The following is a 20,040-nucleotide window of genomic DNA, read 5'->3' as shown; positions in this document are numbered from 1 at the left end:
GCCAGGTGACGGAGGGAGGCGGGATAATCAAAAAATACTCAGGGAAGCCGAATCAGGAGAGAAGTCAGAGGAGGGTTGAACTGAGCATGGAAATGATCCACAACATAAATGTAGCCTCCACGTGGGGACCTCGTTCATCCAGTCAACAAAGAGTTGTCAGGTGCACGCTGCGCCAGATGGCAAGCCCTGGAAGGAGGGACAGGCCGGAGGCAACGGCAGAGACTTAAGAAAAACTGCAGTGCCCACCTCCCTTCTGTTTATCCCGAGATCATTTCCGAAAGGAGGCAGATTTCTGTGCCCTATTTCTCCAGGAAAGCGAGTGAGGTGACGGTCAGAAGAGGTGAGATGAAGGGGACAGTTTGGTCCTTTTAGCAAGGAGAGGCAGGAATCGGATGCAGGCTGAGTCACAGCTATAGGCTAACCTCGGTGCTTTTTTTTTTTTTTTTTTTTGCGATACGCAGGCCTCTCACTGTTGTGGCCTCTCCCGCTGCGGAGCACAGGCTCTGGACGCGCAGGCTCAGTGGCCACGGCTCACAGGCCCAGCCGCTCCGCGGCATGTGGGATCTTCCTGGACCGGGGCACGAACCCATGTCCCCTGCATCGGCAGGCGGACTCTCAACCACTGCGCCACCAGGAAAGCCCAACCTTGGTGCTTTTATTTCTCAATCCACATTGATACAGAACACGACTGTTAGGAGCCCCACCCCTTGTTGTCTGTGGGCTACAGTGTGACTCTGTGCTTCCTTCTTGCAGTGTCAGAGCTTCAGGAGGAGGGCATGAACGCCATCAACCTGCCCCTCAGCCCCATCCCCTTCGAGCTGGACCCTGAGGACACAATGCTGGGTAATGGGGTCTCTTGTTCTCTGGGTTAGCCTAATGCCTTCAGGTGGGACCACCCCGCTGACTGTCTTTTCTTTTTAAAGAGGAGAATGAAGTGCGAACAATGGTGGATCCCAACTCACGCAGCGACCCCAAACTTCAAGAACTGATAAAGGTAAGAGGAAGTTAGAAGGGGCTTCAGGTGCCTCCCAGACTCAACAGGTGTTTCTAGACCACCTACCCTGTGCAGGCACCACACGAGCCACTGCGGAGAGAATAGAAAGGCATGGCAGTCCCTGCCCACAGGCAGCTCGCGGTCCAGTAGGTGGACATCTACAAGTTAACAGAAGTGGGACATGACAAGTGCCCAATGAATGGTGTTGACCATAAGCACCGGAGAAGTTAGTGCAAATCAGTTCCCACTTGCCAGGATCCTAGAGCTCACACAGTCCTTTAACCACTTTTCTCAAGGTCCCTCAGAAGCACCCTGTGAAGTAAGATCTCATATCATCCCCATTTTACATATGAGGAAACTGAGACTCAGAAAAGCCAGATGGTTTGTTTATGGTCACAGCTGAGTGGAGGAGATGAGGTTCAAACAGAAATGAATGAGATGAAATGACATACTGTGCATAATGTACTTGGCACAGTGGCTGACAAATGGTCACCCTCAAAAGATGTTCATTTCATCCTCCTTCTGATTCCTTGTCCTGTGTCTTTCTTCTTCATCTTCTTCAAGCTGCACTTAGAACAAAAAGGCTCTGGGTGCCAGAGTGATTCATTCAAAATGCAAATCTGAATATATCATTTTCCTGTTCAAAACCTGTATGTAGTTTCCTAAGAACTGCAGGTTGAAGCCCACAGTGCTGGGGGTGGTGTTTGAAGCCTCCGTGCTCTAGCTGCCTCTTTAACCTCAGATAATCCCTGCCTGGCAACACAAGGACACCAGATCTGTCCGGCTTGGCTCCCTGTACATACCTGCGCACCGTGCTTGCTTCGGCACTGCCACCCCCAGGCCTTTGGTCATGCAGCCCCTGCCCCCAGGGGCTCTACCTGCTCTTCACCTGAAGCCAAAGTTGGGTCACGTCCTCCAGGGAGCTTTCTCTAAACCCCAGGGCTGTCACTCAGCCCCTCTCTGTGCTACTGTGGTTCATGCATTTAGTTTTGTCACTGTAGTCACCACATGGCGTTACAACTACTCATGTACTTCTCTGTCTCCTTCACTAAATGGTGAGCTGCTTGGGGTTAAAGATTGTCTCTTTTTTTCATCATTGTACTCCCAGGATCCAGCACAGAGTATGACATACAGCAGGTATTAATAAACGCTGGGTGGGTAGATGTTGGATGGATGAATGCATGCATGGATGGGTGCATTCATGGATGCATGGATGGATGGTTGAGGGAGAGAGGGAGGGAGTGGGAAGGAAGGCAGGGGAAGGGGAAGAGAGGGGAGGGAAGGAGAGGGGAAGGAAGGAGGGAGGAAGGGAAAAAGGAAGCTCCTGCCTTAGGACAGTAGAACAATGTGCTTTGAAGGCACAGGGCTCCAGCCAGGGATGGAAACCTAGCCCAGCTCCCACCTGTGTTGTAAAGGCAATTACTTCTGCCAAGTCAAAGAAGTCAAACACAAAAGATGATGTTCCATATAGGTGAAATGGTCAAAAAGGCAAAACTGTAGTGGTTGCCTGAGGCCTGTGATCAGGGGAGGGGACGGAGCATAGAGAAACCAAAGGAACCTTCTTAGGGCGAGGGAACTGTTCTGTGTCTTGATTGTGGTGGTGGTTACACAACCGTGTACAGTGACCAAAACTCATCAAACCGTGTACTTAAAATTAGTTGATTTTATTTTATATAAATAATATCTTCATAAGCAAAACAAGAGGTTAAAATTAAAAAGGCAATGGCCTTGTGCAGACTTCAGTTTCCTTACCAGATGCTACCTGCCTCTCGGGTGTTGTGTGGATTAATTGGGTGAGACATCACCTGGAATGCCTCTGCTGGATGCCTGGTGCACGGAGGACTCTCAGGGAATGACGGGGGCTAAGATACAGACAGGGCAGGAGACTGCACAGCCCCACTGAGAGGGAGCCTGGTGCAGGGAGGAGAATGTGTGCTTTGGAGTGAGGTGGACAAGAGTCTGATTCCTATCTCCGCTCATGGTTACCTCTGTCCTTGGGCAGATATGTTTACTTCTGTGTTTGATTTCCCCTCCTGAACACAGTAACCACCTGGCCAGATGTCACAATGGGAGAGTGCTTTATTTATGAATAAAATCTGCCCTTACTGACCGTTTGGTCCTTGCCGCATGTAATTTTTTTTTTTTTTTTTTTTGTCTACTCTGCACGGCATGCAGGATCTTAGTTCCCTGACCAGGGGTCGAACCCATGCCCCCTGCAGTGGAAGCACGGAGTCCTAACCACTGGACCACCAGGGAATTCCTGTAATTCTCTTCTACCACCTAATGTGGGAGGTATCTTCAACCTCAGTTATAGAGGTGGGGAATCAGAGGCTCAGAGCAGATAACTAGCTTGCCTTAGATTCATAGGTCACAGAGGTACACACACAGAGGTCCATGGATGATAGAGGTACACACACACCCACACACACACACACACACACAGATGTCCATAGATCCCAGAGATGCACAAATTAATTAGTAGGTAAAGTGGGGTTTTCAACCTCAGTTTGCAAAACTCTAAAGCCCATACTCTTGCTGGTACAAAACCACACAGCCAAGCACTGTGGAAACATTGCTTGCCATTCAGGGAAGGAATGGTAGCGGTCAGAGGTATTAGCAGAGACACTGGTGCCATCAGCACTAGAAGAGCTCATACCTGAAAGTTAACAGGGCCACTGGGGCTCCCACTCACAGCTACTTGTCCACATACTGGGTCATTTGGATAGTTTTGTTCCTTTCAAAATCTGAAGTTCATTTAAATTTTAACTGTCCAGGATGAGAAAGCTGTTCTATAAGAAAATACCCCATGACTCTTCTCTTATTCTCTCTCTCTCTCTCTGTAGGTATTAATTGACTGGATTAATGATGTTTTGGTTGGAGAAAGAATCATTGTGAAAGACCTAGCTGAAGATTTATATGATGGCCAAGTCCTGCAGAAGCTTTTTGGTAAGAGGAGAGTTGAATATTGCAGTGGATGTCTTTAATCTCCTAGTTTAGAGTTGTTCTCCATTCACAGCAGTCCACCTGGAATGGAATAGGAATGGGTCCTGCGTGGGATAACAGATCAGTTAGATGTCCTCTTGGAATGTTTTACATGAATGCATTGCAAAGGGAGTCTTTGTGACCAGATGGGGCTACTCCCCCTCACAGCTGAGGGTCATCATCATGGAAAGACTCCACTGTACACTGGAATACATGCCTCGCCCTCTCCAGAAAATTGCGCTCCTCTGACCTCTGTAGGTCTATTTACATGTGTGTGGAGATGCATGTATGCTTTTGTGTACCTCTCGCCTATGGACTTGTGTGTATGTATGTGTGTTTGTGTGTATATGTGTACCTCTGTGATCTATGGCCCCGTGTGTGTGTGCGTTCCCCTGTGTATCTCTCTCTAGGTTGGTGCAAGTATGCGGAAGTATGTGCTTTATGATGCTTGGCCCCTGTGCGTCTCCAGGTAACTTGCGTCTGAAAGGGTATGTGTCCCTGTATCGGTTCATACCTGTTGTGTGAAAGTGTGGAGGAGGCGGGGACGGGAGACTTCAGGGTGAGGTTGGTGATGAAAGGACAGATTTAACTTGACTGGATTTGGACTTCCCCTCTCTGCGCCCCACTTTCTCTCATCCTAACCACTGCCCCAAGTTCTAGACTTTCATTCTTAGCTGGCACCTCCACCTGCGTTCACCTCAGCTGAGCTCATCCACTTTCCTGAAGACGTCCCTGCCCCTCTGAGTGACTAGAACCCCTTCCCCTCTTCCTTGCCCCCCAGTGGCTGTGGAGCGGGGCGGGGGGTCTCCAAGGCCCATTTCTTGCTCAGAATTCTCTCCCGCATTCCTCCTCCCTGCGATTTTCACTTGTCTGAACTGTTGAAACAATTTCCCAACTCACCTCTTTGCTTCCCATCTCACCTCCTCCACCCCGTTCCCCACACGGCTAGCTGAGGAACCTTTTTTTTTTTTTTTTTTTCTTTTTGCGGTACGCGGGCCTCTCACTGTTGTGGCCTCTCCCGTTGCGGAGCACAGGCTCCGGACGCGCAGGCCCAGCGGCCACGGCTCACGGGCCCAGCCGCTCCGCGGCATATGGGATCCTCCCAGACCGGGGCACGAACCCGTATCCCCTGCATCGGCAGGTGGACTCTCAACCACTGCGCCACCAGGGAGGCCCTGAGGAACCTTTTTTAATTGCAAGTCTCATCTTGCCAGTACTCACTCTCCCCTACCTGTGGGACAAAGTCCAGGCCTATGAGTACAACATTCAAAACATTTCATCATCCGATCCCCAGCTGTCTTGTCAGCCTCCCCTCTGACCACTCACACACGTGGTTCATGCCATGTAAAGTGCTGAGAATAGCACCTGATGCACAGTGAGTGCCCAGTCAGAGCCTTTCATCATTTCATTGGTGGTTTTGTTATGTTTATGAGCACCATCACCACATTATGACATACGCTGGGCATATTCACACCTCTCTACTTTTTTTGTGTGTGTGTGTGGTACGCGGGCCTCTCACAGTTGTGGCCTCTCCCGTTGCGGAGCACAGGCTCCGGACGCGCAGGCTCACGGGCCCAGCCGCTCTGTGGCATGTGGGATCCTCCCGGACCGGGGCATGAACCCGTGTCCCCTGCATTGGCAGGCGGACTCTCAACCACTGCGCCACCAGGGAAGCCCTGTCCCATTTCTTAATCAGTTAGTACATGTGCAGCACTTGAAAAAGTGCCTGGCTCACTGTGTGCTAGGTCAGGGATGGCTTTCAACAATATTTTCCAGCCCCACTGCTTCCTCCTTAGCTCAGAACCTCATCATTTGTCTTAACTTCTCTGGCTCCAAAATCCTTTTCTCACATTAAGCTGTTTCCTGCCTTGGTAGCACTCTGAAGTTCTCCCAGATCTTCTTTATATTTCACTATTGTCTTAACACTTAAATCCATAGCCCATTTGTTAGTGTTTCTTTAAAACTTTTTTATTTTGAACTAATTTAATTAATTAATTAATTAATTTTTTAAATGTTATTTATTTTTGGCTGCATTGGGTCTTATTTGCTGTGTGTGGGCTTTCTCTAGTACCTGCGAGCAGGGGCTACTCTTCGTTGCGGTGCACAGGTTTCTCATTGTGGAGCTTCTCTTGTTGTGGAGCACGGGCTCTAGGCACATGGGCTTCAGTAGTTGTGGCACACGGGCTCAGTAGGTGTGGCTCACGATCTCTAGAGTGCAGGCTTAGTAGTTGTGGCACACGGGCTTAGCTGCTCCGCGGCATGTGGGATCTTCCCGGACCAGGGCTCGAACCCGTGTCCGCTGTATTGGCAGGCGGATTCTTAACCACTGCGCCACCAGGGAAGCCCCTTGAACTAATTTTAGACTTATAGTAGAGCTACAAAGACAGTCCAGAGAGTTCCTGTCTCCCCTTACTCAGCTTCCTCTAATGTTAGCATCTTACCAACCTTAGGGCAAGCATCAAAACTAAGAAATTAACCTCGGGCTTCCCTGGTGGCACAGTGGTTAAGAATCCACCTGCCAGTGCAGGGAACAAGGGTTCGAGCCCTGGTCTGTGAAGATCCCACATGCTGCGGAGCAGCTAAGCCCGTGCACCACAACTACTGAGCCTACGCGCCACAACTACTAAATCCCACGTGCCTAGAGCCCGTGCTCCGCAACAAGAGAAGCCACTGCAACGAGAAGCCTGCACACCGCAACAAAGAGGAGCCCCCGCTCGCCGCAACTAGAGAAAGCATGCGCACAGCAACGAAGACCCAATGCAGCCAAAAATAAATAAATTAAAATGAATAAATTTTTAAAAAGAAAAGAAATTAACCTCAGGACAATGCTTAATTGAATCACAGAATTTATTTGGCTTTCACCAGTTTTTACATTCATGTCCTTTCTCAGTTCTAGGAGGTAACCCAAGATGGCCCATTACATTCAGTTGTCACATCTCCTGTGTCCCCTCCTGTTTGGGACAGTGTTTCCTGTCTTTCATGACCTTGGTGCTTTTGAAGCGGACTGGTTAGTTATGTTGCAGAATCTCCCCCAATTTGGGTCTGTCTGATGTATTCTCACGATTAAAGTAAGGTGATATGTTTTGGGGAACGACACCAAGGAGCTGATGTGTCCTCAGGGCATCATATCAGGGCAGACACGATGTTAACATGTCTTATCACTGCTGATGTTAACATTGACTGCTCGGTTAAGGTGGTGTCTGCCAGATTCCTTCACTGTAAAGTTGCTATTTTTCTCTTTGTTATTAATTTATCTGTGGGGAGATACTTTAAGACTTTGCAAATATCTTGCTTCTCCTTCCATTCCTTCCACTAATTGTAATTGGTGGAGTATGTCTGCCAGTTATTACTGTGGTGGCCTCGTGGCGGTTTTCTATTTTTCTAGTTTCCTATTCCTTCCACATTTATTAACTGGAAGTCTTCTGTAAGGAAAAGTTGTCCCTTATCCCCCATTTACTTATTTATTTACATCAGTATGGATACAAAGATACTTATTATACTTTAGTTTATCATCAATGTTATCATTATTCATGTTTTGCTCATATACTTCTCCCTTTGACCCCTAGGAGCTCTTTCAGGTTGGCTCCTGGGCACTTCCTGGACGTGCTGCCCCATATTTTTTTTTCTTAGCACTTCTTTACTTTCTCATATCATAAGATGCTCCAGGCTTCTTATATTTCACTTTTACTCTGGCCCTAGAATCAACTACTTCTCCAAGGAGCCCCAGTTTCTTTTATTAGAGAATGGTGTTTAGAAATCAATATCTGGGCATATTACTTGGTGTTTTTAACTGGCTACCTGTCACACAAATAAACATCCATGTGTAGGTACGGTACTATTACCTGATGGTACTAAGATGAAGCAGGCATGACCATTTCCAGAAATTCAGCTTCAAATTGTACTGGGGCTGGGCATGGAGAGTAGGAGGGGGCTGAGTTTGGGATTAGTAAACTAACTATGAAATACTGGCATTTAGAAAAAACCTAAAATGGCATAGCAACCTTCAGGAGTCCAGATATGCCAAGTCACATCTCGGGAGCAGGATATGGACCTGGAATCTGGGAAGCCATGCTGATGACATCATGGAGCAAGGACTCAACCCAGAAATGAGCAAGATGCCAAGGCAGGGATCTCTGGGCCAGAGGTGCATGTGTGTTATTGTTATGGTGAAATTCTGAATAGTTGAGCGTCCCTGAGATGACAGGTGGACTGTCTGGCTGGGTGCTCTCTGATCATGAGCTCTGAGAGGGCGGCATCATACCTGCTGCTCCTCTGTGTGACCAGATGCTACTTGCTCAGCATCAGTGCCCGGTCTACTTGCCCTTCTGAGTCCCTAGGCAAGTCTGGGAAATTCTTCTGGTGCAGCCTCCCCCAGGTGCTTCTTTCTGAGCTGCCTAGCCCAGCTGCCCACTGCTGCCTCTGTTCTCTGCATCTTCCCTCTTGCGCTGGCAGCATATCTGAGTTGAGATTTTCTTGAAAGCAGATGCTGAAACAAGGACTTGAGTGGAGGAAGTTTATGTGAGGGGTGATCTTAGAAAGTACAGGTGATCAAGCGGGGAATGTAAGAGAGGAAGAGAGTAACACCATTAAGGGTGCATGAATAAGGATGACAGCTCTGTTTGCAACCAGGGCTCAGGGCTGCAGGGGTCCCTCTGAGAAACCAGGTGACACCACCCCTCAAAATCACCCTACTCAGGACAGGGAGCAGGGACATTTATCCTATGGCTCCCATCACTGTGTGCTTGAGGATTGTGTAGGAATTAAGAACCCCTGGATTGTACTCCTGGTAGAGAAGGCGAGCGCTTCAGGGCCCGAGATAGGAAACGTCAGCTTGCTGAGAGCTGCCTGCCATGGCAGGTGAATGCAGGGAACTCAGGGAAGGGGTGTCAGCATCATCCAGGAAGACCAGAGGGTGCAACTTCTACTTTAAGGACTGCTCCTTCCAACACTGGCCATTTCTCTATACCATTGGTGTCACCGCCTGGGAAAAGTCAGATGCTGGCCACTTGGGCCTGCCTCTTTATGGTGCCCACCCCCATCCTCTCATGACAATGGCTCCAGCCCTTTCTACACCTCAGAACAAAAACTCCCCACCCCCAAGAATGAAGAGGAAGTTTCTCCCTAGCCCCTGACAGAAATTCACCTCATCTTTTATCCCAGATTAGCTTCTTCTCAGGGCGACTGACAGATGCAATATCCTCGGTTCCCCCGGGTATTCTTTTACCCCAGTGCACCAATAAGTGGGGTAAAAGTCCCAGAATGGTTTGAAGTTGGGACACATTTCCCAGCGTCTCAGCATGCAGGTGCATCCATGGTCATCTTGCTATATTTGCATCCCCAACCTCACATCCCCTAGGCGGTAGATGTGACTGAGTGAGAAAGGCAGGAGGCAAAGGATTCTAGGGAAATGCCTATCCCAGGTCATCATTTCATTTGACCATGGGCTGTGCTGCCTGTTTCCTATTGAGGTTTCCTGACTTGGGACAGCTCTGCAATTTGCCTTATGGCATGTTAGATTCCCCTGATCCTAATCTTTGAACATGTGCGTGTAACTGGGAACAGAAAAGGCCTTTTCTGAGGGATGGAAGTCATAAGGCTCTCTCTTCTGGTTTTCGCAATAACATATGACTGAAACAGGGTATCTTCTTCGGGCATGAGACCAGGAAGGGTCCCTTGGACATAAAAGTTCTGCAGGAGGGATTTTTGTTTTGTGTTGGGTATGTGTGTGTGTTTCTTTTTCCCTGGTAGACCCTAAAGAGTACATCTTACACTGATCTTAATCTAGTCAATTAATATTCGTCAAGCAATAGCCATTTAATTTCCTATGTCCTACTGCTGAGTTTAGGGATACGGACGTAAATACATCACAGCGCCACCTTTAGGTAACTCACAACCTGTACTATGAAGGGCTGTGGGCTGTCAAGTTGAAGATTTGGAAAGGCATCATGAAAGAGGCGGCATTTTGAATCAGGCCTCCTGGAAGGAGCAGAATTTCAGCCAGATGAAGGAGGAGAAGAACATTCTAGTAAAAAATGTTGCTGGTAAGCACCTGTGGATTTCGATGTGAGTGGAGAGAGAGTGTTATAGAGACAGGAGCACATGGGTAGGTGACCATCAGCACTGGTTGAGTGGGGTGTGGGGCTAACAAAGAAGATGGGAACCAGCACCCAGACCTTGGTTTCTAACTCCAGTCTCCAATAATAGAAACCAGGTCTTCTGGAGTATCATCAGACTCTAGGACTGGAGCAGGGCATACAGATGAGCCTGGAGCATCTTGCAGTGCCAAAAAGAGGCACTAGGGGAAAAAATATATCTATGGGGTAGCATGTTGAAAGTGTTCAGGGCCCATCTGAGAGAGCTCCCAATGGCTAAAGGTGGAAATTTGAGCAAGAAAATGAGTAACAATAATATTGGATTATAACCCAAAGTCTAAAATAAATATCCTTAAGTCAACATTGATATCAATAAATAGCTGAATAAATAAATGAGGGAGAAGAGACAAATCTTCTTTACAGAGTAATTTCAAATAAGTTATTAATTTATAACTCCTTGAAGGAAGTAGAAGTTAACTCCCCATCCCTGAAGTGGACTGGATTTAGTGACTGGCTTCCAATGATTAGTGTATGGAGTGGAGGAACCTCGTACAGACACTACTTTGGCCAAATCAAAGTTAGCGTCACCATTGATAAGTTACGTTGATAGCATGTGACCTTGATAGGATGCGATGAAAAGGGCACTTCACCTCTGTGGTTTTCCTCTCCAAAATCCCTAGTCTAACCATGAGAAAAATATAGGAAAAACCCAGTGCTCTTCAAAACTGTCAAGGTCTTGAAAAACCAGACATCTCTGAAAAAATGATCCTAGAACAGAGGACATGAGGCAGGTAATGATGAATAGGTGTGAATGGAAAAAGGATGTTAAGGAAAAACTAGTGAAACCCAAATAAATATGGAGTTTAGTTAATAGTCATGTACTAATATCAGTTCATTAGTTGTGACAGATGTACTGTAGTAATGTAAGAGGTTAACAATAGGTGAACCTGGATTTAGGGTATGTAGGAACTATCTGAACTGCCATTTCAGCTTTTCTATAAATCTAAAAACAATTCTAAAATGAGAAATTTGTTTAAAGAAATAAGATGAGCTTGCATTATAGAGGACCTTGCAGTAAAAATTTTAGACTATATTCAGTGCCCAGTGGTAACTGCTGATGGCTTGTGAGCAAAACACCATGATCTGAAATAGGAGCAGCAGGAGGGGTGCTCAGAGGCAGTAGAAGAAACACCAGCAAAGCATCCTTTTATAAGATAATAATGGTGTCAAACTAGAGGAGTGGCAGTATAGATGGGGAAAAGCTTTAAGAGAACCTAGTGATGTAGGGAATGAGCAGCTGAAGTAAACCAGGCTGACCCTAAGTGATGGATGTTAAATAGGGATGATTCCATGAGTCCCTGGAAGAGCAGCATCTTGAAGGGTTTGGTCATATTGATATTGGTTTTGAGAGTCGCTTACCCTACACCCAAAAAAGTCCTTAGGCTGAAGTAGCAGCTATGCTAAAATTGAAAGAGGAATGAAGAGAAAGATAGGAGATCTGAGTTCCAATCCTGGTTCTGCCACTAAAACATTTCTCTGCAGCTCAGGTCACTCTTCTGTAAAACCAGGAAGATGGCCTGTGCAGCTGTACAGCTGAGTGGTTCAGTACAGCACCCACTAACCACATGTAGCTATTAAAAGTAATTAAAATTAAAAATTCGTTTACTTAGTCACACCAGCTACATTTCAAATGCTCCCTAGCCAAATGTGTCTAGTGGCCACCATATTGAATAGTGCAGAAATGAGCATTTCCATCATAGCAGAAAGTTCTTTTCTTATTCTTTTATTTATAAGTAGTAGAGAAGCTCTCTAGAGTGTGTTACTAAGTAAAAGTATGGTACAGTACTGTGTGTATATATATGTCACTGTGCGTGTGCATTAAGAGACACATCTAACAATTGAGTATGTAGAGAATATCTCTGGTAAGTCACAATAAACTCTCTATGGTGTGGAACTAGGGAACTTGGGACTGCAATGGGAAGAGGGGACTTAATTCTCACAGCTTGAAGTTTTTCCATGTTTGTGTATTCTCAATTTTATAAAAAATGGTAGAGTACATATGTAAATTTCAGTAGCAAAACTGAATCTATCGGTGGATGTCAAATAATACTTCATACATTTCAACAGCTATCCCAAGTAAAATAGGAAGAAAAGGAAACCACCTAAATATGATAAAGACCATTTATACAAAACCTAACAGTGAACACATTACATAGTGAAATATCAAAGACATGGTATTAGGAACAAGTCAGAGATGATGGCTATCATCACAATTATAAGTGTTTTGGATATACAAGCTAATGTCGTAAGATAAGGAAATAGATTTTCAGGTTGAACATTATGGCTAACTAAATGTTCAAGCAAATCCTCTTGGTCTGCATAGTTTAAAAATCTGGATAAGCCTTAAAAAATATATTTTTGTATTGCATGGCTAAGCTGGAAGGGAAGGAAATCCTACTGATGCCAGAAACAACAAGGAAGTGTAAACCCAGTAAAATAAGTGTTAATTTCTAATGGCCTAATTAGCCTGAGGTTTAATGGTTCACACTTACAGGGCCAAGACACAAAGCCTGAAGTCTGAAAGGAAGGGGAATTGAATCAGAGACCCCTGAATAGAGCCAGTGTCTCTGAAGGGTAACACTTTCAGTGGGTAAACTAAAACAATCTTGTCCCACAGAGAGGGGCAGTAAGGATAAATGTCTATCTCAGCCTTGGATATGAATGGAACAGGACAAAGAAGAAGTCTGCACTGATAATTCCTTATCATCAAATGTCTGTACTCACACAGATTTTGGGACTAGTATTCACAGTACTTATGTGGCTTTAAATGCCCCAAGCTGAAAATATAGTTAAAAGTTTTTCCAAGTTATTAGTGTTCCCCAAGGCAGAAGGGAACATATGCCTCTTTAAAGGAATGAACTTTAAACCCAGTCCACAAAAAATTCCCAAAGCTAAAATTCCAAGACAAATGAGCTCAAAATCAGAAATCAACAAACACATGAAAGGAAGCCACCATGGGCAGCATCAACCAAAACAATAAACTGCAGATTCATCCCACAAATGCTATGGATATTAACAATTGATCAGTTATGGAATAGAAAATATATTTAATATGTCAAAGTAAAAGTTTTAAGACTATAGAAAGGATGATAAAAGAACAAGTAACTATCAAAATTGGACAGGCAGATATGAGAGAACTAAATAGAACTTCTAGAAATGGGAAAAAATGGAATAATGAAATTAGAAACCTCAATGGATTAGACACAGCTGAAGAAGGAATTGATGAGCTGGAAGATGGAATTGAAGAAATTACCCAGAATGCAGTATTAGAAAGACAGTGGAGTGGAAAGTGAGAATTAAAAGACATAGAGATTAAGAAAATCCAACATATGGGGCTTCCCTGGTGGCACAGTTGTTGAGAGTCCACCTGCCAATGCAGGGGACATGGGTCCGTGCCCCAGTCTGGGAGGATCCCGCATGCCATGGACCGGCTGCACCCGTGAGCCGTGGCTGCTGAGCCTGCACGTCTGGAGCCTGTGCTCCACGGCGGGAGAGGCCACAGCCGTGAGAGGCCCATGTGCTGCAAAAAAAAAAAAAAAAAAAATCCAACACATGGCTAATTGGAATTCTAGCAGGAGAAAAGAAAGAGAATGGAGTATAGTCAATATTTAAAGACATAATGAATTAAAAATTTTCAAAATTCGTGAAAGATATGAAGTCTCATATTCAGGAATCTCAGGGAATCCCAAACAGGATAATTAACAAGAAAACTTCATAATGATACCTAAGAAACACTGAAGACAAAGAAAAGATTAAAAGCAGAGAGAAAAAAAGAGATTACCTATAAAGACAACAGACTGAAAGCTGTCTTTCCTCAGGAACAATCAAATCCCAAAGCTGCTGGAATGATATTTTGAAAGTGCAGAAAAAATATTGTTAACTTACACGTTTATATCCAGGGGTAAAAAAACCCAAAAAAACCTATGTTTTGGGCTTCCCTGGTGGAGCAGTGGTTGAGAGTCTGCCTGCCGATGCACGGGACACGGGTTCGTGCCCCAGTCTGGGAAGATCCCACATGCCACGGAGCGGCTGGGCCCGTGAGCCATGGCCACTGAGCCTGCGCGTCCGGAGCCTGTGCTTCACAATGGGAGAGGCCACAACAGTGAGAGGCCCGCGTACCTCAGAAAAAAAAAAACAAACTATGTTTTAAAAATGGGGAAAAAAGGCATTTTAAGCAAACATGAAGTGACAGGGTTTACTACCAAAAGACCCTCACTAAAAGGAGTTTCTAAAGGGTGTTCTTCACAAAGAAGGAAAGTGAACCCCCCCCCAAAAAAAAGATCTGAAATTCAACAAAAAATGAAGATAGAAACAGAATCCCAGACAACTAAGGCACTTAACTCAGGAAGAGTGATTTGAGTTAGAGTGTGCTGAGGTTCTTGTATTATTTAGTATGTGGATAACGAGACTAATTAACATAGGACTCTGTTAAGTTAAATACACATGATAAATTTTCTAGGGAAGCCACTAAGATAATAAAACAGTGTATAACCTCCCTACTTTTAATGGGGAGAAAATGAATGAGAGGGAATAGAAACCTTAATCTAAGAAGCAACAAGGATGGAAGCAGGACATAAAGAATCAGAAAAGTAGAGTAGTAGAAAGTTTAAAATAAGTTGGTAGAAGTGAATCCAAGTATATTTGTAAAGGCAATCAATGTAAATTGGCTTTTTGTGTGTGTGTGTGGATTTTTTTTAACATCTTTATTGGAGTATAATTGCTTTACAATGGTGTGTTAGTTTCTGCTTTATAACAAAATGAATCAGTTATAAATATATATATGTTCCCATATCTCTTCCCTCTTGCGTTATCCATTTAAAAGAAAGATCATCAGATTAGATAACAAAATAAAATCTTGCTGTATGCTCTTTACTAGAGATAGTCTTAGTACCATGAAGACACAGAAGGGTTGAAAGAAAAAGAATGGAAGTAATCATATATACTAGACTAATACTAATTAAAAGAAAGCTGGTGTAACTATTTTAATATCAAATGAAATAGACTAAGGCAAAAAGCATCACTACAGCGAGTCTCTACATATTAATGAGACTAAAATTACTAGGAAACTATGGACATTTTAAACCTACACACTTTTGTGCATTAAATATATAAAAATCAAAAATGCCAGTCAGAATTACAAGAAGTTGACAAATCTGCCATTACATATTTCTCTTAATAACACATTAAGGAAAAAGTTCATAAGGTTAGAGAAGATGTGGACAATGTAATTAACCAGCAACACCCCCAAACTGAAGTATTCTCATTCTTTTCAACTGTATGGAACACTTACAAATTTTGCTTATGTCCATAAAATAAGTCTCAACAAGTTATCATACAGACCAAATTCTTTGACCATGATGCAATAAAAAAAAATTTTTTTAACTGACCATCTCCATGTTTCTGGAAACAAAACTATAATAACTTAGAATTTCTCATACTGGATGGAGTATTTTATGTATTCTAATTCTTTGAAGGGTGGTTACATTAATTTAGTACGATATATATGGCAACTCTGTTAGAACGTCTCAGTCCTTCTATCATTCAGAATACTTGAGTTCATTCTGACCTGTCTTGCTACTTCAGAACTTTTTGAATACTGTTTCACTGTTTCAAAAGCATATTTGGATGCTAACTTCAAAAACAACTGAAAGAGTCACAAAATAATCCTATCTGAGAAAATTTTCTAAATAGCATCCTATTTCAAAATCATGCCTAGTACTTTACAACAAGTTAAACTAGTGATGAACAATATGCAGAACTATAAAAATGTGAGAGAAGCAATTTCCTGGAAGAATAAAAAAAAATTGTCAATAGAAAATTTTCAAAGAGCTAGCTGAAATTAGCTGAATAAAGAAAATGAGACTACAGGCCCTTTGGTGGGGCTAATGGCAGACTCTGGGAGGGATCACACCATGGAGTACTTCCCAGAGCTTCTGCTGACAGTGTCCTTGTCCCCACAGTGAGCCACAGCTGTCCCCCGCCTCTGCAGGAGACCCTCCATCACTAGCAGAAGCTCCATATGCTTTGAATTGAAAATACCTTCTTTCAGAAGCAAGAAGAACTACAATCCTGCAGCCTGTGGAACAAAAACCACATTCACAGAAAGATAGACAAGATGAAAAGGCAGAGGGCTATGTACCAGATGAAGGAACAAGATAAAACCCCAGAAAAGCAACTAAAAGAAGTGGAGATAGGCAACCTTCCAAAAAAAAGAACTCAGAATAATGATAGTGAAGATGATGCAGGACCTCAGAAAAAGAATGGAGGCAAAGATCAAGAAGATGCAAGAAATGTTTTACAAAGACCTGGAAGAATTAAAGAACAAACAAACAGAGATGAGCAGTACAATAACTGAAATGAAAACTACACTAGAAGGAATCAATAGCAGAATAACTGAGGCAGAAGAACGGATATGTGACCTGGAAGACAGAATGGTGGAATTCACTGCTGTGGAACAGAATAAAGAAAAAAGAATGAAAAGAAATGAAGACAGCCAAGAGACCTCTGGGACAACATTAAACGCAACAACATTTGCATTATAGGGGTCCCAGAAGGAGAAGGGAGAGAGAAAGGACCTGAGAAAATATTTGAAGAGATTATAGTCGAAAACTTCCCTAACATGGGAAAGGAAATAGCCACTCGACTCCAGGAAGTGCAGAGAGTCCCAGGCAGGATAAACACAAGGAGAAACATGTCGAGACACATAGTAATCAAATTGGCAAAAATTAAAGAAAAACAAATTATTGAAAGCAGCAAGGGAAAAATGACAAATACCATACAAGGGAACTCCCATAAGGTTAACAGCTGATTTCTCAGCAGAAACTCTACCAGCCAGAAGGGAGAGGCATGACATATTTAAAGTGATGAAAGGGAAGAACCTACAACCAAGATTACTCTACCCGGCAAGGATCTCATTCAGATGCGATGGAGAAATCAAAAGCTTTACAGACAAGCAAAAGCTGAGAGAATTCAGCACCACCAAACCAGCTCTACAACAAATGCTAAAGGAACTTCTCTAAGTGGGAAGCACAAGAGAAGAAAAGCACCTACAAAAACAAACCCAAACAATTAAGAAAATGGTAATAGGAACATACATATCAATATTTACTTTAAACATGAATGGATTAAATGCTCCAACCAAAAGACATAGGCTCGCTGAATGGATACAAAAGCAAGACCCATGTATATGCTGTCTACAAGAGACCCATTTCAGACTTAGGGACACATACAGACTGAAAGTGAGGGGATGGAAAACGATATTCCATGCAAATGGAAATCAAAAGAAAGCTGAAGTAGCAATACTCATATCAGATAAAATAGACTTTAAAATAAAGACTCTTGGGCTTCCCTGGTGGCGTAATGGTTGAGAGTCCGCCTGCCGATGTGAGGGACACAGGTTCGTGCCCTGGTCTGGGAGAATCCCACATGCCGTGGAGCGGCTGGGCCCGTGAGCCATGGCCGCTGAGCCTGCGCATCCAGAGCCTGTGCTCTGCAACGGGAGAGGCCACAGCAGTGAGAGGCCCGTGTACTACAAAAAAAAAATAATAAAGACTATTACAAGAGACAAGAAGGACACTACATTAATGATCAAGGGATCGATCCAAGAAGAAGATATAACAATTATAAATATATATGCAGCCAAGGTAGGAGCACATCAATACATGAGGCAACTACTAACAGCTATAAAAGAGGAAATCAACAGTAACAACAATAGTGGGGGACTTTAACACCTCACTTACACCAATGGACATATCATCCAAACAGAAAATTAATAAGGAAACACAACCTTTAAATGACACAATAGACCAGGTAGATTTAATTGATATTTATAGAACATTCCATCCCAGCAGATTACACTTTCTTCTCAAGTGCACATGGAACATTCTCCAAGATAGATCACATCTTGGGTCCCAAATCAAGCCTCAGTAAATTTAGGAAAACTGAAATCATATCAAGCATCTTTTCTGAACACAGCCCTATGAGATTAGAAATGAAATACAGGGAAAAGTAAAAAACACAAACACATGGTGGCTAAACAATACATTACTAAATAACCAAGAGACCACTGAAGAAATCAAAGAGGAAATCAAAAAATACCTAGAGACAAATGACAATGGAAACACGATGATCCAAAAACTAAGAGATGCAGCAAAAGCAGTTCTAAGAGGGACGTTTATAACAATACAATCCTACTTCAAGAAACAACAAACATGTCAAATAAGCAATCTAACTTTACACCTAAAGGAACTAGAGAAAAAAGAACAAACAAAACCCAAAGTTAGTAGAAGGAAAGAAATCATAAAGATCAGAGAAGAAATAAATGAAATGGAAACAAAACAGTTGCAAAGATCAATAAAACAAAAAGATGGTTCTTTGAGAAGATAAACAAAATTGATAAACCATTAGCTAGACTCATCAAGAAAAAGAGGGAGAGGACTCAAATCAATAAAACTAGAAATGAAAAAGGAGAAGTTACAACAGCACTGCAGAAATACAAAGCATCCTAAGAGACTACTACAAACAACTCTATGCCAATAAAATGGACAACCTGGAAGAAATGGACAAATTCTTACAAAGGTATAAACTACCAAGACTGAACCAGGAAGAAACAGAAAATATGAACAGATCAATCACAAGTAATGAAATTGAAACTGTGATTAAAAATCTTCCAACAGAAGTCCAGGACCAGATGGCTTCAGAGGTGAATTCTATCAAACATTTAGAGAAGAGCTAACACCCATCCTTCTCAAACTCTTCCAAAAAATTGCAGAGGAAGGAACACTCCCAAGCTCATTATTTGAGGCCACCAACACCCTGGTACCGAAACCAGACAAAGATACTACAAAAGAAGAAAATTACCAACCAATATCACTGATGAATATAGATGAAAGAATCCTCAACAAAATACCAGCAAACAGAATCCAAAAGCACATTAAAAGGATCATACACCATGATCAAGTGGGATTTATCCCAGGGATGCAAGGATTCTTCAATATATCGAAATCAATCAATGTGATACACCATATGAACAAATTGAAGAATAAAAACCATATGATCATCTCAATAGATGCAGAAAAAGCTTTTGACCAAATTCAACACCCATTTATGATAAAAACTCTCCTGAAAGTAGGCAAAGAGGGAACCTACCTCAACATAATAGAGGCCATATACGACAAACACACAGTAAACATCTTTCTCAATGGTGAAAAACTGAAAGCATTTCCTCTAAGATCAGGAACAAGACAAGGATGTCCACTCTCACCACTATTATTCAACATAGTTTTGGAAGTCCTAGCCATGGCAATCAGAGAAGAAAAAGAAATAAAGGGAATAGAAATTGGAAAAGAAGAAGTAAATCTGTCACTGTTTGCAGATGACATGATACTATACATAGAGAATCCTAAAGATGCCACAAGAAAACTACTAGAGCTAATCAATGAATTTGGTAAAGTTTCAGGATACAAAATTAATGCACAGAAGTCTCTGGCTTTCCTATACACTAATGATGAAAAATCTGAAAGAGAAATTAAGGAAACATTACCATTGCAACAAAAAGAATAAAATACCTAGGAATAAACCTACCTAGGGAGACAAAAGACGTGTATGCAGAAAACTATAAGACACTGATAAAAGAAATTAAAGATAATACAAACAGATGGAGAGATATACCATGTTCTTGGATTGGAAGAATCAATATTGTGAAAATGACTATACTACCAAAAGCAATCTACAGATTCAATGCAATCTCTATCAAATTACCAATGGCATTTTTTACAGAACTAGAACAAAAAATCTTAAAATTTGTATGGAGACACAAAAGACCCCCAATAGCCAAAGCAGTCTTGAGGGATAAAAACGGAGCTAGAGGAAGCAGACTCCCTGACTTCAGACTATACTACAAAGCTACAGTAA

At 43.0% G+C, this 20,040-nt stretch overlaps 1 protein-coding gene across 2 annotated transcripts in view; it reads left to right on the top strand.

The window, feature by feature from the left end:
• PARVA (parvin alpha) overlaps positions 1-20,040 on the top strand; it is a 188,524-nt gene that overhangs the window by 107,434 nt on the left and 61,050 nt on the right. For both annotated transcript variants that reach the window (XM_081239088.1, XM_081239087.1), the window contains 3 exons: positions 754-843; positions 924-994; positions 3,838-3,940. In XM_081239088.1, the coding sequence (XP_081095214.1) occupies positions 754-843; positions 924-994; positions 3,838-3,940 (264 nt within the window). The remainder of the gene's footprint in view (positions 1-753; positions 844-923; positions 995-3,837; positions 3,941-20,040) is intronic.

The sequence above is a fragment of the Mesoplodon bidens genome (assembly GCF_964165515.1).
Source record: "Mesoplodon bidens genome assembly, chromosome: 7".
NCBI classification, from domain to species: Eukaryota; Metazoa; Chordata; class Mammalia; order Artiodactyla; family Ziphiidae; genus Mesoplodon; species Mesoplodon bidens.
This window is presented reverse-complemented; position numbering and strand designations above follow the sequence as displayed.